Here is a 27386-nt window from a genome sequence, read left to right as displayed (position 1 = left end):
TCTTCTGCAGTTCTGGTTACTGAAAAAGAATCCTTGAGAGAGAACACGTGTTCCCATTTCTGTTTTGCCATTACATTGAATCAAGTGCTTTATGTCACAGTAGGGTTATAAAACAGGCTGTGTCAGGAAAAAGTTCACTGTGTTACCCACCCATCCATGAATCCTCATAGGTATAGATGCTTCTGGGAGTTCTGCCAACCAAAGACATTGCCAGAGGCTTCCTTTCACTGATACTGGTCGAGCGTTTTTAATGAATGCTAAGACACACTTCTACACGTATTTTGTAAAAATACCAATCAGGTTTAACAATTCCTTTAAAATCTGAAGATGTAGAAAAATATTCTTATGCCTTCTTTCCCAGCAGCTATGTAACGACGACTTGGTGTATACTTAAAAGGTTGGTATTTTTATCTTTTCAAGTAAAGTCATAATGACAGAAGTAGAAACAGAGTGCACAATGTGAAACACTATTGGGATAAGGGAGGCAGAAAGCATCACTTGATCCTAGTAGTTTCTTCAGCTGCAGCATTTGTTTTGGTTTCAATGAGTTCTTCTACCCTGGCAAGAACACTCTCTATCAAATCAAACGTGTAAAGAGCTGAGTGGAGAACCTGAAATTTTTAAGAAAATTAATGTTATTTATTGCATAAATATTACCAGTTTGTATTCACTTTGAATACAAAATAAACCTAAGGCCCACCTTCCTACATGTTAACAGCTTCTCCAAAACTAGACCACTCACCTGAAGCTCCATTTCAGTTGTCATGTGGGGCATCTTTTCTCCAGCTACTGTTAAAGAGCAAATCTTCTTGGAAACATGAGATTCTGTAACATGAGATTCACACAAGAATAAGTATGTGTCTACTTGATAGGCAAAACTAGACTAACTCACATCATATAGCAAAATCAATTCTGAACTTTTATTTTTTAAAGAGCCACAGATTTCTGATCTTTGTGACCAAAAATAACTTCTTTCCTATTGCAGAGTACAGGTTTGGCCATCAGAACGTCTTGGTCTGAGTCCTTTCATTTTAATTTAAAGATCTCAGGGAAAGCCTTGATGAAATGCTGCCGGGACAGATGGTACAGGACTGCAGTCTCACACAAAAATCATGACAAATATGTCAGCTTTTATCTCTTTTAATCTCTATAGTCTTTTGTCTGCCTTTCCTGCTTCGATCTACTTGCACACAATTTCTAAAACGTACACACACAAACACGAATAATGAAGTCAACTAACCTCTTTTGTTCTCTTTTTTATTCTTTATTTCTGCTTCATAATGTGCTCTTGACATATTAAGTCCAGTGTGCAAGGGCTTCAAGAAATTTCTTTCAATTTTGCAAAGTTCTGTCCACACACAGGTCTTAGGAAAGAAAGAAGGGGGGGGGTGTCAATTTGTAATGTTGCAGTGAGAGCCACAGGGCTAACAGAGTGTTTTCTTCAAGCACATAATCTGCTGGTCTAAGGAAGGAAAGGAGTTTAAGAAGTATCCTGTAATGCTGACCTAAATTGCAATCTGCTAAATCTATGTAGCCTCTCCAGCATTCTAACTGCAGCACATACTTGTAAATGAGGCTTCAATGTTATCTTTGCTAGGGTGTCCTATGGAAAAGATCTGCATAACCTGTCTCTCATCCAGCCCAGTACTGCCCCACCAGCTATGTTGTGGTGTGACAAATATTTTAAAGTCACACACCTTGCTGGGCAGGCACTGAATCTGGCTGCTTGGTTACAAATTGTGCAAGGTCCATTAAATAAGCTGCAGATATTCTAAACATTTGGCTAGCTTTCTTCTTGGCTGAGATTAAGAAAAATAGGTTTTACTCTTGACTTGCTACAATTTAAACCCTTGAGGGTTGTTTTTTTAAAAAAAAATGCTCTTGCAATTGGCAATCAAATGAAAATACTGATCCATGCCCGGCGAATAGTTCCCCTCCTCTCTAGGCAATTCAGAAAACAGGATTTTACTGTATTAAGTGATGTACAGAAATTCTCTTCTCAAGTTTATCGTAATCAAAGTACAATATATTATTTTGTAAGCAAACAACTTGTGTGGTATTCAAAGCTGTATCAAAGAATAGTTATTATGGACGAGTAGAAGTGTGCGTGATGGTTTAAAAAACCACCCTATGATGGCTAATTACTTCTCAAGCCTGTTCCATTAGAGGATCTATGCTGCTGTACAATATATATCAGTCTAAAGATGCAAGTTTCTTTTTTGCTCGCAGTGTTTAACATGCCAATTCCTGGTTAACAATGTATTTGCCCCCCTACTGACATGGAACTTATTGGTGTTTGGGGGGGATAAGTGGTCTACCGAGGATTGAAGCAGCCAGAAAACTAAAGCTACATTGGCTTTTTTTTAAAGTGGCAATGAACCTCAGCTAAATGGTGCACACTCAAGAGCATTAGGAAACAAATCTGATGCTGAGCCTGTGGCAATATTTAAATCTAAATTGCTCCTTTGATTATCTCAGTCCATTTATCCATCAAGATGCAGCAGCTGGATAGGGATATGAGCATGCAAAAACCACCATATCAATCATAAGCCGTTTCACTGAAAAGTGCTACAACTGTTGAATGTTAAGCTAGAGCAGCACTATGAGTACTCAATGTTGTAGGATGTGTTAAGGCAAAAGATGGACAGAGGAGTTTGTGCATAGGTGGAGCAGGGAGAAATGGGCTGATTAGTGCAGCTGTGCCTTTTGTGACAATGCAGATGCCAAATACACAGTAAAAAATAATCATGTAGAGAAAAGTGCCCAGTGGTAAAAATCACTGAAATTCAAAATAAAAATTTCAACTGACAAGTTTTAACTAATAAGCTTCATGGGTAAGATTGCCCCAGTCTACTCCTTACTAAGCTGTAGCTCTAAAGTTATTTTATTTACCATTCCTCACTTTCAGGCTGTTTCTGCTTTGGTGGCTTAAGAACAGACATTTCCAGTAAAGTGCTCAGTAGGAAACTATCTATTGCTGGTACAATTATAGTTCTAAGATATCCTTTGACTCTTTGCTCAAGCCCTTCCCAAGGAAACCTGAATATTTCAACCTTACTCTTAACTTTAGTGTGTACAGATAGGAAGACAGGAATTGGAGTTCCTCTCTCAGACACCAGAGTCAAAACCAATTACAGTGGTACCTTGGGTTAATTTGTTCTGGAGGTCTGTTCTTAACCCGAGGTACCACTTTAGCTAATGGGGCCTCCCGCTGCCGCCATCGGGTGATTTCTGTTCTCATCCTGAAGCAAAGTTCTTAACCCAAGGTACTATTTCTGGGTTAGCAGGGTCTGTAACCTGAAGCGTCTGTAACCCGAGGTACCACTGTATTAACAATGGAGTAGAGCTTGACTATTCCCATAAACTACAGCTCTAATGGTACCCAGATGTTCTGAATGTGCCACATATATTTCCTGCAGCCTCCACTCTTCATAGGCTGAATGGGAGTGTCTGTATTACTGGGGCAGGGAGAATCTCATCTAGATCAGGAGGGAGTTAGATTCTATGCCCCACTGTACCCTAGAAGTGACCCGAGGCTTGACACCAAAGGCAATAAAAGCCTTTAACCCTGCCACTCTTGTTCAGTCTAAGTCATTGGCAAGATCTCCTGACCATGGTAGACTCCCAATTTCTAAATGATTCACAAAAGCCATTAAAAATTTGAGATGTCTAACACATATTGTCTTAAACAACTTTGAAATGCATTGATTCCAAACTGGATACAGGAAAGTAACTTACTAGTTATACACACTAAACTGCAATTTCAGAAACAGTAAAATGGGAATAATCCAAAATTAGGTGTACCTAAATCCCACTGAAATAAAAGGGAACATATTCACCCAACAATGCACTTATATCTCAGATTTCAATGGAACCTCATCATGCACAACCCCTGAAATAATCGAAATCCACTAAAATCAGTAGGTTTTAATTCTGATCCAGATCAAGTTGTGTGCTTGATTGTTGTTTTGTTGTTTAGTCGTGTCCGACTCTTCGTGACCCCATGGACCATAGCACGCCAGGCACTCCTGTCTTGCCTGGCGTGCTATGGTCCATGGGGTCACGAAGAGTCAGACACGACTAAACGACTAAACAACAAAACAACAATCAAGCACACAACTTGATTGATTGTGCTTGATTGATGCACCCTAACTTCAAACTAATATTTGTTAATAAATACTGATATGTACGGTAGTTTACATGATTAGCAAGTTAACTATATAAAGCTGGGGTGCAAGGTCTTCAAAAACAGATTTCAGTGAACAAGGCAGCAGTATTAAATACACTCAGAAAATGGAGGTGAAGCTTTGCTTCTGCTAGAGAGGCATAAAATTATTTGCCAGATCAGAATAGAACCCTTCAAACTGGGCTTCCTTCAAGATGCTGAGCTATTTGCCCTCTGGCAGAACTTTATTTAGCTAAAGACAACAGTTCAGTAAAGCATGTTTACAGCAGCAATTATATTGCTGTTATCTGGCTTTGCTGCTCTCTCTTTTTCTTATTGATTTCAAAAGCTTTGCTTGCAATGCTAAATTCAGCCTACTCATTGCCTTGACACAACAAGCTGAGATTTCACATCTTATATAATAAGAGGCATGCTAAGCACTGCTTTAGGTAGTCTCAGAATAGAAGATACTAGGGTGCACTCCCATATTACTTTACTGTGGGGGTGGAAGAGGAGAAGAAATCTTAAGATGATTAGCAGTCTCTCCTGCTAAGAAAATTGATATTTATCATGGACTGTTTAAGATGGACATAAATACATATTTTATTCAAATAAACCCATCACTCCTGCTATTGTCAGAGTTGGGTTAAATCAATTGACAAGCTGAAATTCAGTTCAAGTGCCCTATAGTACGGTTGACCTGTTTAGAGGATGGAGCTGCAGAATGGGATAGAAAATGAAGGCGCTTCATCCCAGTTGAAAATTAAAGAATAAACGCTTCAAGGCTAAGTTGTCTAAAGACTCATGAATAAACCCTGACATTGCTATTTAACCCCCTACATACTGAGAAGGAATAGAACACTCATGGAAAAATCCTCTGCAGTGAAGTAGCATATTTAAAAAGAAAAAAACACTTTCAAAGTCCAAATGTCTTATAGAGGGGGGAAATGTGCAACATTCAGAGATTTAAAACTTTGTTTTTATGTAACCAAGGAATCATTACTTACATGTGGCAATTCAATTTATGCTCTGGTACACATAGATAAAAAAAGAGCTTTATCACATTTAAGAGTATTTCAACTGCATTCTTTTTCACAAATCTTCAGTGATTGTTAACACATCTTTCTCTCACACACATGCACACTCTCACACACCCCAACGTAGCAGGGCCTTTTTTTTAATTCATCACTTACTTGATTGTCATTTTCATTATCCTTAATGACTAAATATCGCAGCAGGTTTAGTGATGCCATAATCCTGCAAATTAGAAATATAGAATCAATCCCTTGCCATCTACATTTTACTTCCACAGAAGGATGCCACTGGAGGAATTAATGTGAAACAGGCTATGCTGGAATACAAAACAGATCTTGCAAAAATGAAGAAAAGATGGAGCAGGCTCTTTTGGAGTGTTAATTTACAGTAAGACTGGGCAAGTAATATAGCAGGTATAATATAATCCTGCAAGGCAACTGGTATAAAAAGCAGTAAAATAGACAAGAGAACAACTGAAACCTTTCTTAGTTTACCAATAAATTATACTGATTGCCTGTTAAAGGTAAATCATTCAATTTGAATCTTGCTTGTCTCCAACAGAATAACCATCCTACTGGATTGCCCGTGTCACTGAAACTACATAGCTAGCCCACTTTCCCACTATAGTCATGTCTTCTTTTTGTATCTGTATGTCATGGGATGAACAGAAGGCAGCTTTCTTTAGGCATGTACAGTAACAGAAAATCGAGCCAATGCTCAAAACTCACTATTTGAAGTGGTAGTATCACATACAGAACACAACTTGCCTTCCAAATAATTTATTCAGCAATCAAAAATAAAAATAAAAAAATCAAACAGCGATACATGGAAAGCCACCTTATACAGCAGGCATGTCAAACCTGCGGCCCTCCAGATGTTTTGGACTACAATTCCCATCTTCCCCAACCACTGGTCCTGCTAGCTAGGGATCATGGGAGTTGTAGGCCAAAACATCTGGAGGGCCGCAGGTTTGACATGCCTGTTATACAGGATCAGACCACTGATCTATCTATCTCAGTATTGTCTGCACTGACCAGCAGCAATTCTACAGGGTTTCAAAGGCAAGAGACTCTCCTAGCTCTATCTGGATATGCCAGGGATTGAACTTGGGATGCAAGCAAGGCAGATGATCCACCACTCATCAACCCTAGTGGTGATCACAAGGTAGAAGTGAAAAGTCTTTGCCATCTACTACAATCCTTTCTCAACTCCCACACATTCATTCAACTCTGGATTGCCCCAAAGATGCTACAGGCAAGCTCAGCTTCTCTTCACTTCTCCTCACTTCTAGTCATTCCATTGATATCAGAAAGGTCCATATGTGACTTCTCAAAACCAGATTCCACTGAGGTTTTGTAAGCCTAATCATACCTCTCTGATCAGGAGCCAACAATAGCAGATTGGCTTATAGCCAGGCTTTCATTTATCCTTTGGTACCAATTCCACGAGTCCTCTAAAAAGCACAAATGAGATGAAGGATGGAAGCTTTTTCTTCTCCAAGTCTCCAATCAAAGTGGGGGTGGGGGTGGGGGTGGGGACACAGGGGGAGAACTGCCAATTAGTGTTTCTTTTCTCCAAATTGAAGGGCAAGTGACATAGGCAGCTAAGAGCCCTCCTTGCCAGAGGGTACAGTGTGCTTACTTTCTTGGCAATCAGCTCCATGAACTGCCCAGCCCAGGAAAATGATTGCATTACAAAGGTTCTATAGTTCCCTTTAGAGGAGAGTTTCCCAAAAATGTCCAGTCCCTCTAATGGCCATTTAGACTGCCTGGGGATTCTCGATTAATAAAGATGCTGGACATTGGTACAGTTTGGAGTTCCTGCAGCAGAGGTAGAAGTTTAATGCTCTTTAAGGCCTACTAAAAGACAAGATGAAATCTGATTCACATTTTAATACTTATAGATAGGAACATGGTCTTAATTACTAAAAGTCAAAAGCAAAAGACCCAAAGATTATTCTCCCCCCCCCCCAAATAAGATTTTTGTGGCTTGTTTTGCAATTCTAGTCTGATGTGCTTCTGATCATCAGTAGTGCAGAAAGTTCTGGTCAAATAAGCTTAAGTGTTAGTAAACTTAAGTTAATTGCCAACATTGTTTTAAAAGCTGCACTGAAGGCAGCTTGCGGGGGGGGGGGATCAGCAAAATACTTTTGCAATTATCCTTTTTACATCTCACCTGTCTGAGTTCTGAAGAAGATCCGTTTCAGCACCTTCAGGTAGTGAGAGTATTATGTCTAACAGTGAGACCAACTGGAGTCCAGTAAAAAACTTACTTCCTGTTGTACTCTGAAAAGCAACATACAGAAACAGTTGATATGTTCTTTGTGCAGCCAGGAGCTGTATCAATATTACAGATGAGCAAGTTCCAGAAAAGGAACTATTAACTTTGTATTCCAGTTGCATGATATGAGCAACCATATATTATTGCTTCTTACTCTTGTCTAAGATCGACCCAGATTGCAGGTAAGGCTAAGTCAAACAGGTAAGGCTTAGCTCATTTGCAACAGAATGACTGGGAAGGAGCAAAGTGGAGGTGATCTGCTCTCTGGAAGCCTGTTTGCTTGTTCACTCATGCCAGGCTATGGTTTGAGTTCGCATTATGGGTGAACGATGACACAGTCTTTCCACAACGTTGCATTATTACATAATTCCTTCCCCTTTAAGATTGATCCTTAGTATTTAAAACAGGTTCAAGATGAGAACTGTTACAATACACCATCAGTAACCATTAAACCCAAATAGTACAATAATAATTAGAATAAAGTGTTGTGTACATTTCTATGAATGCGTTTAAGCTACATGAATCATACAACTTTGCAAGGTTTGGGATTTTTAAAGAGGTGTCACATTTTAAAATGTCCTCTTAACTCTACCACAAAGATGTGGTAATAAGTGGGAATGCCTCAGCAAGAAAAGAGATAAATGCGCTTTATAACATGTGCACTGAAAGATAGTTGTGCTACATAAAAAAGGCCCTTTCAATGATCACTTGCATTTTCAAGTACTGTTTCCCCTGTTTTTACAAAAACTACCATCAACAGTGTGTATCCATGGATCACTTTGAATCCCCACTTTAATACACAGGTGTACATTCTTCCACTTTCTTATATTCAGTAACCTTCCTTACCTGTAAGGATAAATCAATTTGATTTTTAATATTCTGAATGATGAATCCTTCTACCCCAGAATGGTTACTTGTCTTCAACAAACATCTGCGACACAAAAGATAGGAAAGGAAATATTATGCCCTAAACCATATAACTGCAACACAACTATCTAGAGAATAAAAGACTGCAATAAAAATAAAGCCAATTTATGGTAAAATAAATTAATAGTTATTGGAACTCTAAATTGCCTGATTTTGGGGGGTAATTTGAGAACAGACATACCTGAACAACGTGAATTTCCCCTCTTCTTCAAACTTCTCTATATACAATTGTAAAATCTTTAAACTCTTCTTTCTCTAAATAGAAGCAGACGTAGGAGGGAGGGGATCAGGAAAACTGCACTTCAGATGCAACACTTCTAAAACCACATGACACCCAGTTACGTACCAGATGTTCAAAAGGGCACAGCGTCATGACCTTTACCAAATCCTGCCGTTAAAAAAGGAAAAAGACAAATTATAAAATGGAAATTCAGATAACACAACCCCTCTGAGAGCGTAAACAATTTAAAATGCTGTTTAAAAAGAACTAACTTGCAACTCACAAAAATAAAGGCACTAGAGCAGTAAAGCTGTAACTCCGTCCTTAAGCCACAATACTGCACATGCACATTTTGGAGGGGTCAGGGCAGTAAGCGATCTTGTAAGTGTACTAGCTGCAATAAAGGCAGAGAGAAGTGGATTAAGGAGAGAGTGACAGAGATGCATCAACTCAAGATACCGTATTATGTCCAAGACAGCCACACGATTATAGTGAGAAGAAAAGAAGTCCATTAACCGGTTGATACCCCATGTAAGATAACGTATTTTTCTGTGTATAAGACAAGGGTTTTTTTATTAAGAAATAATGTTAAAAATTTGGGGTCGTCTTATACACAGGTAGTGCATAGGGGGGAATGGGCGATTGTTGGCAGCTGCAAGTAGGAGATATACAGCAGTGATTGGACGGGTGATTGGTGTATGCACCAAGGGCCATTTGGGATTGGCTGTTGTTGCAGCAATTGGGCGGGCGATTTGTGGCTGCTGGCAGCAATTGGGCAGACAATTGTTGTCTTCTGCGAGGCATCTTCTGGCAGCTGCGTTGAGGCAGGTGAGTGATTGCTGGCAATTCCCCCCCCCCAAAAAAAGTTCAACCAGCCTGGGTATCCCCCCTCCCACCAAAAAAACTCAACAACCCTGTGCAATTCCCCCCCCCCAAAAAGCTTAACAACAACTCTGGGCAATCTCCCCCCCCCATTTTCTTAATTTGGAGTCCCCCAAAATAGGGGTTGTGTTATACACAGGGGCATGTTATACACGGAAAAATCGGTAATCTACTTAAGTGAGCACTTTATGCAGTTTGCATACATGCGCAAGAGAATCAAGTTATGCTCACAATGTTTCTGTGTTCCTGCTGGAGCCTTCTCACATCATAGTTCTGGGGAAATCCTATTCACATCCTCATTTTGGCCAACAAAAGAACCATCTTGTGCTCCTCATTTCACTTTGCACACTTAAAAGGTGGGAAAACCCACTGCAATTATCTGGGTGGTTCCTCCTCCTCTTATAACATTTTGTTCTTCTGCTCTGATATGCTTCAAGCTGCCATCCTAACTGCACACTTACTAGAGCGCCAAGTTCTACTGTAGTCAGTGGGACTTAGGTCTTAGTAAATGTTCAAAGGATGTAGCTGCAAGTTTAAAAAATACTCATAATCAAAACAGCAACTAGTAAAGGAAAGTGTTCAAGAGGCTGCACTTCAGATATCACATTACGGTGTATTTTGGATATGGGGGGAAATGCAGGAGTAAAAGCTGGGCTTTGTATTTAAAGTATAGGATGAGGTTCTGAATGTGTTCACTAACTTTCATTCCAATGTTTCAATGTATAGTATTCATTTCACTGCATTTTGCTGCCCCCTTTGAAAACGGAAAAAGGGATTACACTGCTATTCTAACTTGAAACATACAAGTACTGAATTTTGGTTACAGGTAGGTAGCCGTGTTGGTTTGGGTCGAAGTAAAATAAAAAAATTCCTTCAGTGGCACCTTAAAGACCAACTAAGTTTTTATTTTGGTATGAGCTTTTGTGTGCATGCACACTTCTTCAGATACAGATACAGATACAGATACTGATATCTTCAGATTCAGGTATCTGAAGAAGTGTGCATGCACACGAAAACTCATACCAAAATAAAAACTTAGTTGGTCTTTAAGGTGCCACTGAAAGTACTGAATTGGATACCCTTGTCTCCAAAGTTCTATGAAGTTTTGGGATAGACTCCACTTCACTTTGCCATTTACCAATTCTCCACAGGACTATTTAACGTAGGTGGAGGCAGAGCTTCATTTTTTGCTCCAAAAATATCTACAAGGAGCACTTGCCAGTAAATGAAAGAAACAAAGTCTTAAAAAGAATATATGGCGAAAGCTTTAAGCCTCAGATTGAAGGGTTTAAATGTTTGTCTGTATCAGCCTGTTTAGTTAACCACGTCTGAAGCCTTTTTGTATTAGTCATATTAAAACGCTGGGTAAATAATTAAAGCTTATATTCTTTTCAAAGCACTTGGGAAATAACACATTAGAAAGTGTAGCATGTGTAATTAAAAGTTCATGGTTTCCATCATATTACCTGAGGTGTTGTAATGAAGCCTTTGAACTCCAAATACTCAAGCAAAAGGCTATTATCTTCCAGCCTCAGTAGACAGTTCTCCAATAGCGCCTACAAATTAAGTTAATACAGTATATTGATTTTGAAGGACCACGGGTATTAATCTCATTTGCACAATAAGAACATTTCCCAACTGATAGAACAGAAAACTGGGCAGAACAGAGCAACCACTATGAGTGTTAAAGAACATGTAAGCACTGTAGCCTTTTCTGTGCAATTGAACCAACGGATGGAGGTGAATGCCACTGTTTTGTGGTGACACATGAAGGCAGGGCTTTAAAGTACTGGATAAACTAGTACTTTAGAAGTCCTACATTTAATTGGAATGCAAGCCCCATATTGAATTGGGAGCCAATTTCGTTTTCAGTTAGCAAAATGGTCGCCACTATGGCAGATGGGGTAGAAGTTAGGAGGCAGGACTTAGAAGGCAAAAGGACCTTTGTGAAGTGCCATGATTCTCCGTACACAAGATTAGTGGGATCCCAGTCAGCAAGGATCCTATCAGGGTTTGCCTTCCACATGCCACATTCTTATTTGAAGTGAATGGGGGAAAGGAGTGTTCAGGAGGCATCACTGGGGTAGTGGCTAAACCTGCTCCCTGATGACCCCGGGAATCAAGTCTTTTCTATTTAAATAGCCCTCCCTTTTCTTCACTGTAGCCCAGGGCATCCCCAAACTTTGGCCCTCCAGATGTTTTGGACTACAATTCCCATCATCCCTGACCACTGGTCCTGTTAACTAGGGATTATGGGAGTTGTAAGCCAAAACATCTGGAGGGCCGCAGTTTGGGGATGCCTGCTGTAGCCCCATCCTGGGTTGTGTTTTGAAAGCTACATACATAACATACATTTAAAGCACATGGCTTCCTTCCAAGAATCTGGGGAACTGTAGTTTACCCCCACACAGATACAATACAATCCCTTGTATTCTTAACAAACTACAGACCCCAGGATTTGGGCCACAGGGGAGTCATGTGCTTTAAATATACGGGGTGTACACAGCCTTAGTCATGCCTGACAGGATGTTGGGAATTTGCAGATTCAATAGAACGGGCTTTATCCATTCCGAGCAAATATGCTTAGACTGAGTGTTTCAATGTAGCCATGTTTTCAGACTCTACCAGGCCTGAATTAAAAGTGTCCCCAGGGCTTTTGACAGAGTGTTTTAAAAACACCAGCAAAAGCACAGCACAATCCGTCAAGCGTGCCTCCATTTATTTTCAGCTGCAGTGGGTGCAACTCCTCAGCAAACTACAGTACATTCAAATTAATAGTGCCTGGTTGCTTAGCAACAGTGTTTAATGGATTAGGCCAGGAGGGACTGCAGCTCAGGAGGAGGAGGAGATGTGCTTTGAATGCGGAAGGGCCCAAGTTCAATCCCTGGCGCTTGCAGTTAAAACGATCAGGTAGAAGATGAGGAGAGAGACCTTTGATTCAGGCCCTGAAGAGCCATAGCTAGTCATCCAGAGTATAGACAATACTGGGCTAGGGACAGACCAATGCCAATCTGGCTTACAATGGCAGGCATTTAAATTTCATGCAAGTGCGCATGCTACTGATATAAGCATGCTTAGGGGGCAAGTCATGTAGCAGCTGTAAAGATATCTGCTTAGAAGTAAACTCTATGGAAACGCATGCAGCTGAAAAAATAGCCAATAAAAAAAAAAAAGCCAATAAAGCTATATGCGGAATCAAGAGTGATGCTGGCCAATCCTATTTCTGTATAAAGAAACAAGTCACACTGAGTTCAGGGAGACTTACTCCAAGGTAGACATATAATGATGGCTGCAAACTCATTTCCATCTCATCACTTAAAACAGGGGTGGCTAACCCCCAAGTTTGGGGGCCTAATCAACCTCCAGAGCAATTTTTCCTCCCCTCCCCCCAATGTCTCTTTTTTGCCAGAAACAGCAAAAAACGTATTTTATTATTAGACAGTGATGGGGTGCACAGATGCAGATTGTTCCCTCAGCTGGCATCAGATTGTTCATTTGATGAGCAGGCAGGGGTCACTCCTTCCTCTCAGCTGATCTGCATGGATCAGGTGGTGGGGCTGTGTGCCCCCATATGTCAGATTGTATGCAGGGTGGCTGCACCTTCCGTTGGTACCCAAGCCGCCACAGGTTGGCCAAGGATGAATGTGGTCCTTGGGCCAAAAAAAGGACACCTCCATTCATTTACAAAAGCAAACCTGACAACAATAGCCAGCGGGACTGAGTTTATGCTTTCTAAAAGCACAAAGAAGAGTAGCATGTATATAAACACTACACTTACAAGTCCTTTTGATAAAATAGATTCTTCTGTCCTGCAAAAAAAAGTTAAAACACTATCAGGTATTTTTAAATGCCAGTTTAATATCCGTATTTTGTTGCCCTTTCTCTTAACAGCCAAAACTTGCTCTGTTCCCAACGTATTAGCCTTTGTTCCCAACATATGAGTCCTCAATTTGAGCATTTCCCTGTGATGCTTTTGTAGGTGACTGGGTTATGCAAACAATCCTGCCTGAGTCACATGGTACTCCTGTAGGTCAGATCCTGCACTACCTTTTGCTACAATTCCTCACTCCAGTTGCAATCTAGTGCTGTGACGGTTGCCACCCTCCCCAACCCAAGCATATGAATGTAGATGACCACTCTTGGAAGAACAGATCTGCTTAGGTTAAAGCAGCAGCATTATCCTTTGAAGCTGGAGTTTAGGTACCAATTTTGGTAGGTTCAAGGCCTTCACTGTCACAGCTACTTACATTTTCAAAAGGTACAAAACTACCTAAGCATGACATATTTTTGGTTTAGCTTCTTTAACTGTATTTTTTTTATTAAAGCATCATTCCCTTTCATGCACAGGCTGATAAAAACAGAAACAAAAGAGAAAAGGGATGAATGGCTTACCTTTTCAACAGTACTCCAACATGCACCATGTTGCACTGCAGAATGTATGGTGGGCTACAATAAAGAGTAATTCATAAGTATAACCTACAAGATACACAAAATCTAGGCAAGAAAGAAACATCCATTCTATGTTAAACCATAGGTGGAGAACCTATCGCCCTCCAGATGTTGTTATGCTTAAAACAGGTGGCAGTTGTAGCCTATCAGTGCAAGTGACAACATACAGCAAGCCAGCCATATGAATAAGCAGATGCTATCCCACAATTTTTTTAAATCAACTTGCCTGCCCACAGTTATATACATATGTAACATATGTAACTAAGGGCTTGTCCACACTTACCTTTTGTCGTGCTTTTTCCAGGCACAGGCCCTGTGTCTGAGCATTTTATTTTATTATATTTTTGCCCCAGAGTTTCCCGTGTGAAAATCTGCTCTCTAGTTCTCAGTCCCAGCAAATGTTAATTCTGGTTTCTCACAGATTGGCATTTGCTCCGACTGATCGCTAAAGAGCAGGTTTCCATGGGGAAAGTTCCAGAGCAAAAATAAAAGTGTGCTCAAGAAATGGAGCTTTAAAGCAAGGACTGTGCATTGAAAGAGCACAGAGAAGGTAGGTGTGGGTAAACCCTAAATTTCAAGTACAACAGAAAACCACCTTTTGTTAAGCTTTGTGGGGTCACCCGGATTACAAGCTGTCGTGCTTTGGGGGATCGGCTTCCTCCCCCGTGGCAGTAAATAAGATGATCAAACGAAAAGAAAGTCTTACCAGTTAGATTCTTTAATAATCACAGTGAGAGACAAAAGAACACGTCTCCCTAGAAATGGCGGTGCTCCCAATTAAGGCTCACTCCCCCCTCCATCCCTATTAATCTATGCCACTCTTACGTTTTGTAATCTGAGCTTGTGCCCTCTGCGCTATCTGTTCAAAGACTTTCTGAGCTCTTCTCAACTTTGGGGAGGTCAGTGGAGGAATGCTGTCCAACGACCGTGAATCTATTGCCCCTCTCTCTCCCAGTGTTTCTTCTTCTTCTAGCTGTTCCCCATCCAGTATTTCCCAGCTTCTGCCTTCTGAACTAGACCCCTCTGCAAACCACTGTTCCAAATCTATGCTGTCCTCCTGTTCCTGAGAAGATTCAGGATCAGGGGGAGGGGGTGGCTCCTACCATTCCTCCTCAGTGCAGCCCTCCTCAGCACAGTCCCTGACACAAGCCTCCAATCTCTCTCTTTTTAAAGTACTTACTTGAAGACGACTGGAAGGCAGTCAGTACCAAAGCAGTCTTGAACAAACACCATATAAGACAGACATGCCAGAGACTCTGCTGATTGCTCTTTGTCCATTTCTAGTATGTCCTCATCCCAGCATTCATATTTGCATCTATGCCAAGAGAATACTTTTGGGAGCAATTCTCTAATATCCAGCAAAATGCCCTATTGAAAAAAAGAAGAGGACTTGCTGTTTTCCATGCCTAGAAATATATATAGTGAACAAGATACATCAAAGTGATAGGAAAGAAATAGATATTTATTTATTTATTTATTGCATAAACGTGTTTTTGTATTTAAAGATCATTAATATTATATTTCATTAATTTATCAGTCACCTTTAACATAAGTAGCAAGGTGATTTGCAATCACACAATAAACATAAACACACACACACATATAATATTTAACTCTCCCACAAAGACAACACCACAAACATTCAAGGCAGCAACCTATTTTTTAAAAATACTCCACTCCGCTGAAAAAGCTTGTCAAAGCAAAGCATGTCTTCAGTTGTTTTTAAAAAGGCTGAAATAGTGGGTGCCTGTCATAACTCAACAGGGGTGGTGTTCCACAAAACAGGAGTAATCTAAACTTCTCCTTAAGATACAGGTATCACTTTTTGTTATAATAATAATAATTTTATTATTTATACCCCAGCCATCTGGCTGGGTTGCTCCAGCTACTCTGGGCAGCTTCTAACACATATAAAAACATCTTTAAAAGTCAAACATTAAAAACCACCTGATACAGGGCTGTCTTCAGATATCTTCTAAAAGTTGTACACTGGTACCCCAACTTACGAAGACGATCCGTTCCGCGGCCGTCTTCGTAAGTCGAGGTTTTTGGTTCTCAAAGCGCCACTTCGGCGCATGCACGAAGCGCAATTTCGCACTTTGGTGCATGCGCCGACTGCACACGCCGCTCTGCGCAGGCACAGAATGTGCGCGCTAGGCAGGCGTGGAGACAAAACTTCTGGGGGTTGTGGACTTCGGAAGTCGAAACCTTCGGAAGTTGAAGCATTCGGTTGTCGAGGTATGACTGTATAGTTATTCATCTCCTTGACATCTGATGGGAGGGCGTTAGATGCAACCTTCTGTTTGCAGCAATATTTTTATATCCTTTTATAACACTTTGAGGATATATATATATATATGGAAAGTTGTGTTTGCATATAATAAACACTAATGATAATGGCACCCTAAAATATCCTCAACTCAAAATATGTAAACAGCCATAAATTAGATATGTGACCACCTGTTCAAACTACCAAATTACAAGCTCTATTTTGGTTCACTGTTATGTTAGAAAAAGCCAAATATACAAGCATGTCTACACCGTAGAGAATCCATATATGAATCCTGAAAAGGGGGGGAGGAAGTCTTAAGTTATTTCACAAGTATTAAAAATGGCAAAAAACACCACCACCACCAAATAAACACCCAAGGTGCACTTACTAGTATGTCCGCACCAAACTGCCTCAGGGAATACTGAGGAGTATCTTCAGACAGTTGATCCAGCTCTGCCATTAGCAGGGGATATTTCAAGCTTTTCAGGCAACTGAAAACCAAAGCGTCCAAGCACGTTACAGGAAGCATTCATGATAACCACTAACAAAGGCATCAGTAACGGAAATTGAAATTGAAGGGAAGAAAGAACACATCTTGGAATTTAGGAACTGGCACAATGCCTAGAAATGGTTGAAATACTGTACTGAATTTATTTTGTAAAAACAAGCTTTGTCGCTTAGAACCTGAAGGAAGAAAGGCATGGATATACAAGCCTTGTAGTTATCGAAGACTTTGCTCGGTTGGGGTGGCGGGAAAGAGAAACGTGTGGGACCTAAGAAAAAACTGAAGTCCACAACTTGTGGGGTTTTTCCTTGTTTTTTTTAATGCCCTGCAACTCATCAATGGATTCTGCTCTATTATTTTGAAATAGTTGAAATACTGAATTTTATTTTTTTTTATAAAAAAAATAAGCTTCGTCACTTAGAACCTGAAGGAAAGCAGGCAGGGTATACAAGCCCAGGAAGTCCCTCACGTCAGACAAGCAAGCAGCATTTGTCTTGGTGGTATATTTCTTACTTTGCTTGTCAGCCCAATGCTCAAACATGTTTGTCTGCTGGCAAACACATAGCATCATGCTTTATTATAAAACCACTTTAAGCAAAAGTTGTGTGTGGGGGGGGTTTACTTACTATCTTAGCAATTCCTCCTTCAATTCTTTGTAATCTCCACTTGATGAGGTCTCCATGTGTTTAACAACCTCCTCCACAAAAGGATTCACAAAATGTGTTAAAGCATTGCAACACTGGCAGAGACCATGCTTGTCTTCTTGTAGTTGTTGCTTTGTGTAAGGTACTGGCAGAAGCGAAATCTGGTTCAAAATGGTAGACAATGACAACCCCACCGAATAGGCTTTCTTATTCTGGAGTTTCAGAAGCACTAAAACAAAGAAAAACAATTCCATAATGCTTGCTTGTTACAAGTTTTATGTTGTAATGATTAGATATACTTTTTTTTTTCATCCAAGAAGGAACTGGGTAAAATGGGGTTGTTGAATTGACACCAGCTGTTGATTCTAAGCTTCACCAAGGTCTCATTCAGAAATGGACATTCACCTTCTCCCTGAGGTGCTCTATGGAGCTCAGAAGCTTTAAAGTCATTTTCATTGGAACGTGATACAATAAAAGCCAACACCTCTCCCTTTCAAGTTATATAATGCAATGCAATAAAGTTAAATCTACTTTAGAACTGGAATATAGAGTCGTACCTTGGAAGCCAAACGGAATCCGTTCCAAAAGTCTGTTCAACTTCCAAAACATTCAGAAACCAAGGCGCAGCTTCCGATTGGCTGCAGGAAGCTCCTGCAGCCAATCGGAAGCCACAGAAGCCACGCTGGACGTTCAGGTTCCAAAGGAACGTTCGCAAACCGGCTCGCTTCAGGAGCCAAAACGTTCGAGTGCCAAGGTGTTTGGCTTCCAAGATACGACTGTATGTAGCTGGTTTTTCAATCATATCCTCTCCCACTGAAAATTAACAGTGTTAGATAGGAAGCCCACAGGTCGGTAACCAAGTTATTATGGCCTTTGATGTGCACACTGGATTTTTTAACTTCTCTTTTGGAACAGCAGACACAAACACAAACCCCATGCTAAACTAATTTTCCTCTGGATTCTCAGGGTAATCTTGGGCAGGTTTTTATCTCAGCCTCAGCTTTCCTTCAAATAAGAAGGAAAGGATTAATAGTGGAGGAGCCCAGCAACCAGGAATGGGCAGACTAATAGAAGAGCTTCTCCATTCTGTGCTTCCTACTGCAACCCCTTGTTGGGCCCACCATCACCCAAAAGCAGCTGTGGGGACCCTCTGGAACGACACCCGATGCTTCTGGATCAGTGAAATAGTAAAGATCATGGACTCTCCTCAGCGGAAGCAGAGATATTCCTACTTGTGCGGCTGCATCGTCTGATCCAAGACAGTATTTCTACCCACAGAGTGGTTATTGGAATGGAGGAGGTAAATTATTGCTCAGGGTTGTTACAAGGATAAAAAAAGGAGGGAGGGAGGGAGAGAGAGAGAATCCCCATTTCAGTGCATCGCTGGGAGTGGCATTTGCACCTCAGCATGATAGTGGCAGTGAAAGCAGCTGGCATTTCTGGTGCATGATGGGAAAGCTGGGTATGCCTGATAAACCAAGTAGCCAATCAGCAAAAGCTAGATTCCTGTAGGGTGGGCAGAGCTCAGGAGCAAACCTGGGTGAAGACTTCACCAACACAGGTCCGCTCCAGGGATCTAAAGGAGAGAGAGACTCAATGGCACAGTTTTGCTTTAACTTTCCCTCTCATCTTGGCTGTCCTCATGGTGTAGTTCAGCTCACTCTTTAGACCAGGCTTCCTCAACCTCGGCCCTCCAGATGTTTTTGGCCTACAACTCCCATGATCCCTAGCTAGCAGGACCAGTGGTCAGGGATGATGGGAATTGTAGTCTCAAAACATCTGGAGGGCCGAGGTTGAGGAAGCCTGCTTTAGACCTTACTCATTGCTACGGACACCTGTCAGTTACTGCACTCAGGGCCAGGGATTGGCTAGGTGTTGCCTGTTTCATAGCAATTGCCACAAGTGTTTGGTGGAAGGGGCATGCGGCTGGATCATTAGTGGGGATGGGAGAGCAGCACTTCCTGTCTAGAAGACCAACACAGGGGTTAATAAGCCACAGTGTCAATCTCCAAACAGGGTCTGCCAAAAGTGAGTTGAACTATGAGGGAACCATCATGCTGGTCAACCCTGGGTGGTCAACATTGGATTCTTATCTCATTATGCATGATCAAGCTTTCTTTAGCGCCTCAGCCCTTGCTTTCCCCCCCCGCAGGACCAACTGCAGCCATCAGCAGTCATTAACAGCCATCTACAGGTTTACCACTCCCATCAGCTCATCACCCATTCCCCCCCCCCACCCTCTGTATATACATAAGGGTCTGACTCTTCTGTTTCAAGTGTATCTGAAGAAGTGTGCATGCACACGAAAGCTCATACCAAAATAAAAACTTAGTTGGTCTTTAAGGTGCTACTGAAGGAATTTTTTTTATGTATTTGCAAAAGTATTGTAAACAAGTTAATACATTGACAGGATTTTAAGAATACTTGTAATTTTAAAAATAGTATAGGAAATTATTAGAGGTAGAAAAAAAATTGGAATAGAAATGATATGCAGTTGAAAGGGAAATTTAAGGAACTGGGGTGGGGGGAGTTACAGGATTCGGAGAATCCCATTTTATGGATTTGATACTGGTTCCTGTTGTGTTTGTTGTTGTTTGTTTTTTATTGTTGTTTCTGTTGAAAATTGTGTGTGTGTGTGTGTCTTTAAAAAGCATAAATATCCTATAGAGGTAATACATAAGTACTAGTAAACAATAATAATACCACCATAACTTAGGATACTGTCCCTTAAAGTCACAACTGAATGACATCTCTTAACTAGCAAGGTGCTCCACCACCCTCTCTTGTGTCTAGTATCCAGAAAATAAATGCTTATTACCTTCCTGTAGAGGTTTCAGTAAAAGCAAAATAGTTCGAGACCTATGTTCCCCGGAAGCTTGTTCAATCTGCTCCAAGAAACCCAGCACAAGCTCTTTGGGACTGCACAGCTGCAAGAAAGAAAAAAGCCAGGGATATGCTGCTCGTAATGTTTATTTTTGACATCGTTTGATAACAAGCCGCCACTTTAACAATGACAAGCATATGGCAAACCAGTGCATCTTATGCAATAAAAAATGACTTCTACCCTATTTTTAAAAACCCATAAAATGCAAAATTAAACAGTTTTCGGTTGTTGGGTCATTAAATCTGCATATGCTTGCATAAGAGATCTAAAATTATCCACGCATGTGCTGGAAAATCTTACCCAAGGCAACCTCTTCTACAAGCTACTACAAGCTACTACAGGCCCAGTTTGAAAGGCACACTAAGCAAGGGGCTGCCAAGGGTTTATTGAACCTATGATTTTTAGAAAGTGCTGTGGGCACCAGTCACAAAATGGTTGCTGTGGGGGTACAACATAACACAAAACAGCTGTCACATCCAAAGCAGCAGAGAAAGAAACAGGATCACAAAACGGTGGACATCCAATCCATGCACCCAATGAAATGTTTAAGGCGGCATGTTCAGTGTAAGGCCAAGTCAGTGCAAACAGGAAATGAGAAGGGCAGCAAACAGTCTCTTGTGCATTTTGAGGGGATATTTACAGAGACCTTTTGTTGGCACCACAGAGAGTGTGGCTGGTTGCACTAGCGTCTGTGTGCACCACATACTGGCAACCCCAACACTAAGCCAAACCATGGAGGAACAGAGTAGCTGCAATCTCCTCCCTTGTGAACCTGTGTCCAGTTGCACTAAGCCATGGTTTGGCTTAGCATTACATACAAACTGGGACACAGTATGAAGGGATACAATATAGAATTCCAGCCTCACTTATGCAGATTTAACTAACCCACTCCACCTGGTCCCGTGTCACTCATTTAAGTACAGTCGTACCTTGGAAGTTGAACAGAATCCATTCCGGAAGTCTGTTTGACTTCCGAAACGTTCGGCTTCCAAAGGCGGCTTCTGATTGGCTGTAGGAAGCTCCTGCAGCCAATCAGAAGCTGTGGAAGCCCCGTTGGATGTTCGGCTTCCAAAAGAATGTTTGAAAATCGGAACACTCACTTCTGGTTTTCAATTGTTCGAGAGCCTAAACGTTCGACTCCCAAGGCGTTCGGGAGCCGAGGTAGAACTGTAAACTCTTTCTGTCCTCACTGAAGGACCACCATTCTCCCTATCCTCACACACTTCCACACACGAACATTACTCCCTTAAGGAGCTCAGATCCTAAGAATGTCTCCCAACCCCATCAATCAGTGAAGAGGAAAGCTAAAATATACAGTACTCTTTAGAAGAGTCCCGAGGCAGCTAGAAGGACAGACACCATGATTTACCTCCATCAACTTATCTAGTATTTTCAGGCAGTGTTCCCTCTCAACTTCATCTTGCTTATACTTCAGCAGGCACCTGATTAAAGGACCAACAAGATTCCAGCCCATGCTTTTGACAATAACCTACAGGGGGGGAAATGTTTCAAACAGCAATTTATATGACAACAACAAAATGAGCATCGTGTGCTTCGCTTAAGAAAGCCAGTAATAAACACCCTGCAGCTGCAATTGTAATATTTATGTATCGCTAAATAATGGTTTGCCGAGAACATGCCAGTATTGGGAGCAACAATAGCAGCTTTGCAGCTTGAAACATCACTACAGTATTGAAAAATACAAAGAAGGTATTTCTGCATAGAGACACAAGTCCACCCACAGGTTGCCTGCCCCATTTACTTAGTTACAGAGATAGTAGGAAGAGACTAAAGATGGGGAATTGTCTAATGAGGAACTGTTGAGGTGGAGTCTTTAAAAACATTGACTTGCTATGGAAGAGATGAAAGTACCAGAAAGGAGTTACATTGTGGTGCTGGTAATGCCCAGTTTGCAGGTTTGATCCCTGTATGGGACAGTTGCATATTCCTGCATTGCAGGGAACTGGACTAGATGATGCTCAGGGTCCCTTCCAACTCTACAATTCTATGAAAAGGCTATATGCAAAGGAGTAGCTCTTGTAAGATCTTTATTAGAGCTACAAGATTAAGTTTGTTATACTGCAAATATTACTTGCCCTGCAATTAAGAGGAAAGTGTAGAAAGAACCAGCTAGCAGTGCTGCAGCCAAACCAATTGCAACTTCTTTATGAGGGTTCAGAGGAATCTGGTGTCCCCCCTAACAACTGGAATTCAGTGTCTGCTGTTTCCCTATACCTATGGGACCCAAGCCAAGATCCAGGAAAGGCCAGAAGAATGCCTCCTTGCTGTGATCTCCTTTAAGTTTATGTTTTGGTGCAATTCAAAAACAGAAATCTTCCACCCAAGAGAGAGACTAGTCCCAAAACAAAGCAACACAGGAGGGGTGGATGCCACGGAGTGTTCGATCTATCGCCTAACTGGATGAAAGGAAAAAGGCAGGCCCCGTAGTCCAGTGAGGGGGGGGGGGCAGCACATTTTAGAAGAGCGGTGTGGATTAGCCTCCCAGAAGCATTGCAAAAAACAGACAAGCCAGGGATGCCATGATGAAGTTTATCCTACTGTCTTGCCCTGAAGGTCAAATGGTCTTTTGACACCTGGTCTGGCTCAGTGACATTTCAGAACACAGGCATGTGTGGAAAATTCCCACGACATCCTAAGTTTATAAACTGTCAGGCCACAGGGTGGAAGCCCAGTCAGTCATACGGGTCAATTCCCTTCATTCCAGCCGTTTTAATAAGGCTCCCTTGCCTTGGTGGCAAAGGGGAGTGAGCCTGGATGTCCCAAAGAAATGCAATTGAATGTTATTGCTCAAGCAATGCGTGCGTGCCAAAATCTGTACAGTTAGCTCCAGCTGGTTTTAGTAGTTATGACACAGACATGTATTTTAACTCACCCTGTTTTTCTCATTTTGAACAACTTCAAGTACATCGGCGACATATCCTTCTTCAAAGCACTTCTGTCCCGCAACTTGAAAAAGGTTGAAGTCTTCCCCTTTGAAATCCTCTTCTTCCAGAATTTGCTAGAACATGTTTCCCATTGTAATTTACAATATGCAATTAAAACGCACAACACTTTAGCGTCACGATGCAATACTGATTCCGTATTAGGCCAAACAAGATTCTTTAAGTCACATACAGAAGAAATCTGACAGCAAGTCCAGAGACTTATGGTCATATTCAATGGAGCACTAAGGGGATTGTTCCCTCAAGCAGCCCAAAATGCTCATGCTGACAAAACAATCTCCCCTCTTCTCCCTTGGAGTTCTCCCAACTCAGAATATTTGGGGAGGACACAGTAGCAGGAGAGGAGGGAAAAGTCCTTCAGTAGCAGGAATCCTTGTGCAAGCTCTCCCTAGTGGAATGAGTGAATTGAATATGGTCCTTTGAATTTTTCCCAAAGCACAGCCTTTTAGAATTATTATTTTCTTCAAACTACTGCCTATCGATAAGGTTTCAACATAAAGTGTTTTTGCTTTTGCTAGGCAAATGGAGGGTAGTAGCAACAGTCCCCAAACAGAATAACAGAGTGGACGATCAAATAATGTTGTACTGTGTTACCTGTAGAGCAAGGATGAGGAAACTCAAGCCCAGAGACAACATCCTGGCCTCTCAACCCACCCCTCAGGATTCTCCCTAAGCCACACTCTCACTAGCAACAGATCACATCCTCCTTGAATGCTTTTGCCTGGCTGGGATGCACCCTTGAACTATGACAATGCCTCGTTTGCCTAGACAGATGTGCACAGAAACCTCTGAGTTTTGTGTGGTTGGATATTACCTAATGCATAAACCCATTCCCCACTGGCTTGCAGCCCCCAGAAGTTTCTTCACAGGGGAATGTAAAAACTATTAGATCTATAGGTTTTGCCGTTTGGTAGTTTCACAAGCAAAACAATCACTTACACATCTTTGAATGATGTCTCGAAGTTCATCTTCAGCCATTATTTCCTGATCTTCAAGGACTCTATCATAAATTTAAAAGAAAGACTTGAATGAGACTCACTTTAACCTAAATCAGAACTGATTGAATGTCTTTTTTTTTCTTTTCCCTCCAACTGACATTCTCCAACAGAAAGTTATGGACAGACCAGCTAGAAAACTACTGAGTAAGTCAGCAAAGGTAGGTATCAAATCACACCCTTGGTCCATCTACCTCCGTATTGCCTACACCAGGAGGGGTCAACATAATGCCCTCCAGTTATTGGGACTCCCATCAGTTGCCGCCAACAATAGCCAATGCTATGGAATGATGGGAGTTTTAGTCAGCAGTATCTGCAGATGTTGGCTATCCATGCCCACTTCTCCAAGCCTCCAGACAAACCAGGCATTTTGGGGTACTTTTTAGGGCTCATGTGCCCCAGCAGGGCAGACTAGGGTGGCTCTCCCACCAGCCATCACTAGGACCGCTTGGCAATGCGGCCATCATGCTCCCTACCACGCATTTATTTACCAGGCAGCAACATTGTTAATGGCCAGAGAACCAATTAGCTTGCAGATTTACGTGGTGGCAGGCTATGCCTCCATTACCATTTTTTTTTTGGCCCACCAGTGAGCAGTTGAGCGACGCTGGAAGCTGCAGGGAGCCCAAGCAGTGGCAGGTCCTAATGTGAACTAATCAATTCATCAACAAGTTCAACTTATTTATTTGGGCCTGAATAGAGACAACGGCTTCCTTCTCCACTGCAGATGTTCATTAACCAAGAACCATCAGCTAGGCTGTTATATCATCACTGCTGTTGTAAAGGGTTAGCATACAGATCCTGCGTAGGTCCTAGCGCTAACCATTATTGCCGTTATCTGTACTATTTATGCCTTTCAATCCCTCGAAGATTTGTCTGATGAAGTGGACCGAAGTCAACGAAAGCTTATGCCGTAATGAATTCATCCCAAAGCAGCCTCTCACAAACCTGGTGCTTTCCAAATAGACTCCCATATGTCCTGGCAAATGGAGGTGGTGGGAAGGCAGCCTCCACATCCATTGCTCTCCTACTTAAAAGGGAAGCTTTTCAAGCCCTCTTAATCCGAATTAAATGGGGCACGCCTCAGGCTTACTGCAGCCTACGGAGCATATTATTACAGTTCTGCTGAGCGCTGCTGTGGCACATCCACACCCCTTTTTTATTTTTATGCAATTAAAAAAAGAAGAGAGAAATGCGAGAGGGGTCCTTTTATGTTTCATTTGAAGCAGTTAAAAAAAAAAAAGATACCCCAACGGTTAAAGTGAAAAAGAAGCTGGGAGTTCAGTTGCTTACAAAGCAGGGCTTCCCAAACCTTGGGTTTCTGGACTACAACTCCCATCGTCCCTAGCTAGCAGAGCCAGTAGCCAGGAATGATGGCCCCGCTGGAAGACCCAACTATAAACAGAGAGAAACGGGTTTGCTGCTTCTGAGTCACCACCGCTCCTTCTCTCTATCTCTTTTTTCTTTTTTAATTGTCAGCCCACCATGAATTAAAGACGACTGCGCTTACCTGAAGTAGCAGCCCCGCAGCAACCTCCACTAGGCCTTGTGGCGAAAGCGCCGGCGGCCGCCGGCAGCAGCAGAAGCGCCGCCTCGCCCGCTCGTGGCCTAACAGCACCTCGGCGGTTGAGAGCTCAAAGGCGGCGATGGCGGAAGAGAAGCCGCGGAGCGCCGCCCAGGCCAGGAGCCGCCATCGCGCAGGTAAACGGGAGACGACGGCGCTGCACGCGCGCACCCCCGTTTTCTTTCCGTGGGCCGTTCCTCCCCGCTTCCTGTGCGTGCGTGGCGAACGGGGAGGCATGAACCAACCGGCTTTTTTGAGGGGTGGCCGCTAGGCGAAAGAATTCGGGGGGGGGGGAAGAGGCGTCGGGAGTGTGGGGAGAAAATGCCCCCCCATGCTACACGTACACAAACAGCGCGAATCTCCTCCACCCACCTTGGGGCCCTAGGTCCCTTCAGCCCCCCCCCCAAAATATTTGAGGGGGTCAGGCCTCCCCCCAAGCCTGATGGGCATTGCCATTCAAATAGCGTGTCTTGTGGTCGATTAGATGGGGCAAAGCTTACCTGCCCCCCTCTAATATTTTATTCACGTTGGCAGCATGGGCATAGCTTATTATTTTTTGTTGTGGAAGTTGAGTTTTTTTGCGGGGGGGGGGAGAGATAGCCCCCCAAGTTGTTGGTTTTTTTTAGTGGGTGTGGTGAGCAGAACTACAGTTGATCGAGAATTTTTACTCATATTTTAGGATTTACATGCATGCCTGGTGCCCGCTAAGTCCACCCAAACTCCTTTACACACCTTTTGCTGTGTGCTTCGGTTTTTAACATTGGGCTTGCTTTCCTAGGAAGCGACCACCATTGAACAGGATGGGTCTCTGCTTTGGACAGATGGGGCATAGGTTTACACTGTTAAGAGGGCAATTCCCTATAAAGTTACTACTGTTTCCTGTGGGAAATGCTCCTCTGCAAACATCATGCCTTGGATCAAGGTTGGGTGGCCATCTGCCAGGGATGATTCATTCAGCTGTGGTTCCCACACTGCAGAGGGTTAGGAATAGGATAGACTACCCTTTGGGTCTTTGGGGCCCCTTCAAACTCTACAGGATTCTGTGTTGCGCACCTGCAGTCCTTTGCCAGTTCATCTGGGGCAGGGGAAGCTCACCCAACATAGCTAATAGGACTTGCTTTCAATTAAGCTTGCATGGCTCACGTACTCGAATCTAGAAAGACCGTAGCTAAGCAGAAAGCGCTGCATATATATGGTGAGTTAATCAACTTTCCCTCCTCTTGGCGGTGCTTTTCAGCATTTGCCCACAGCTACATGAGGAGATATGCACAGCACCTGCTGAACTCGGCTGTCAGAAAACGGCCTTGCCAAAATAAAATGTAGGACCTCAAATTACAAGGGTGGCGTTAGAGAAACAGCAGGGTTTCATCATGTGAACAGGATTCTCTTATGGGTCAAATGTGTAAGGTGATGCCCATTTTCTTAGGTATAATAAATACACTCACGCAAACTGTTCTTCAAAATGTTGAAATACTGCTTAGCCTAGTCTTGGCCCTTTAACAGGGGACTGGAACAAATTTTAACCCGTGACACTTTTCCTGACAGAGATGGAAGGAGAAAGCATCACTTGCTTAAATTTGGCCTCTGAGGCTGCCACTTAA

At 42.2% G+C, this 27386-nt stretch overlaps 2 protein-coding genes across 3 annotated transcripts in view; one reads left to right on the top strand and one right to left on the bottom strand.

Moving 5' to 3' along the window:
* Positions 1 to 222: 222 nt before the first annotated feature.
* On the bottom strand, positions 223 to 25999 carry GLMN (glomulin, FKBP associated protein). The gene is made up of 19 exons (XM_035124010.3): positions 25732 to 25999; positions 24166 to 24226; positions 23157 to 23282; positions 21633 to 21752; positions 20198 to 20306; positions 17362 to 17608; positions 16619 to 16721; positions 15139 to 15326; positions 13902 to 13955; positions 13288 to 13318; positions 10976 to 11065; positions 8754 to 8795; positions 8589 to 8662; positions 8327 to 8411; positions 7376 to 7485; positions 5359 to 5422; positions 1241 to 1364; positions 743 to 825; positions 223 to 611 (listed from the first exon to the last, which is right to left on the bottom strand). Exons 2-19 carry the CDS (start codon positions 24202 to 24204, stop codon positions 495 to 497), a joined length of 1806 nt encoding a protein of 601 aa, XP_034979901.2. The 5' UTR covers positions 24205 to 24226; positions 25732 to 25999; the 3' UTR covers positions 223 to 494.
* Positions 25763 to 27386, top strand: part of RPAP2 (RNA polymerase II associated protein 2) — a 53503-nt gene continuing 51879 nt past the window's right edge. For both annotated transcript variants that reach the window (XM_035124009.3, XM_035124008.3), the window contains exon 1: positions 25763 to 25922. In XM_035124009.3, the coding sequence (XP_034979900.3) occupies positions 25868 to 25922 (55 nt within the window). In that variant the 5' untranslated portion in view covers positions 25763 to 25867. The remainder of the gene's footprint in view (positions 25923 to 27386) is intronic.

Source organism: Zootoca vivipara, chromosome 7 (assembly GCF_965207765.1).
Source record: "Zootoca vivipara chromosome 7, rZooViv2.hap1.1, whole genome shotgun sequence".
Lineage (NCBI taxonomy): Eukaryota > Metazoa > Chordata > Lepidosauria > Squamata > Lacertidae > Zootoca > Zootoca vivipara.
The sequence above is the reverse complement of the archived record's forward strand: the minus strand, read 5'-3'. Positions and strand labels throughout refer to the sequence as shown.

Bases quoted from the DNA above. Each gene is read 5' to 3' on its own strand.
- GLMN (XM_035124010.3), bottom strand. From the start codon at position 24,204: ATGGCTGAAGATGAACTTCGAGACATCATTCAAAGATGT. The intron at 826-1,240 runs GTTAGTTGACTT...CTCATGTTACAG, and splicing joins TAAAAAAGAGAACAAAAGAG to AATCTCATGTTTCCAAGAAG. The intron at 612-742 runs GTGAGTGGTCTA...TAAAAATTTCAG, and splicing joins CAACTGAAATGGAGCTTCAG to GTTCTCCACTCAGCTCTTTA.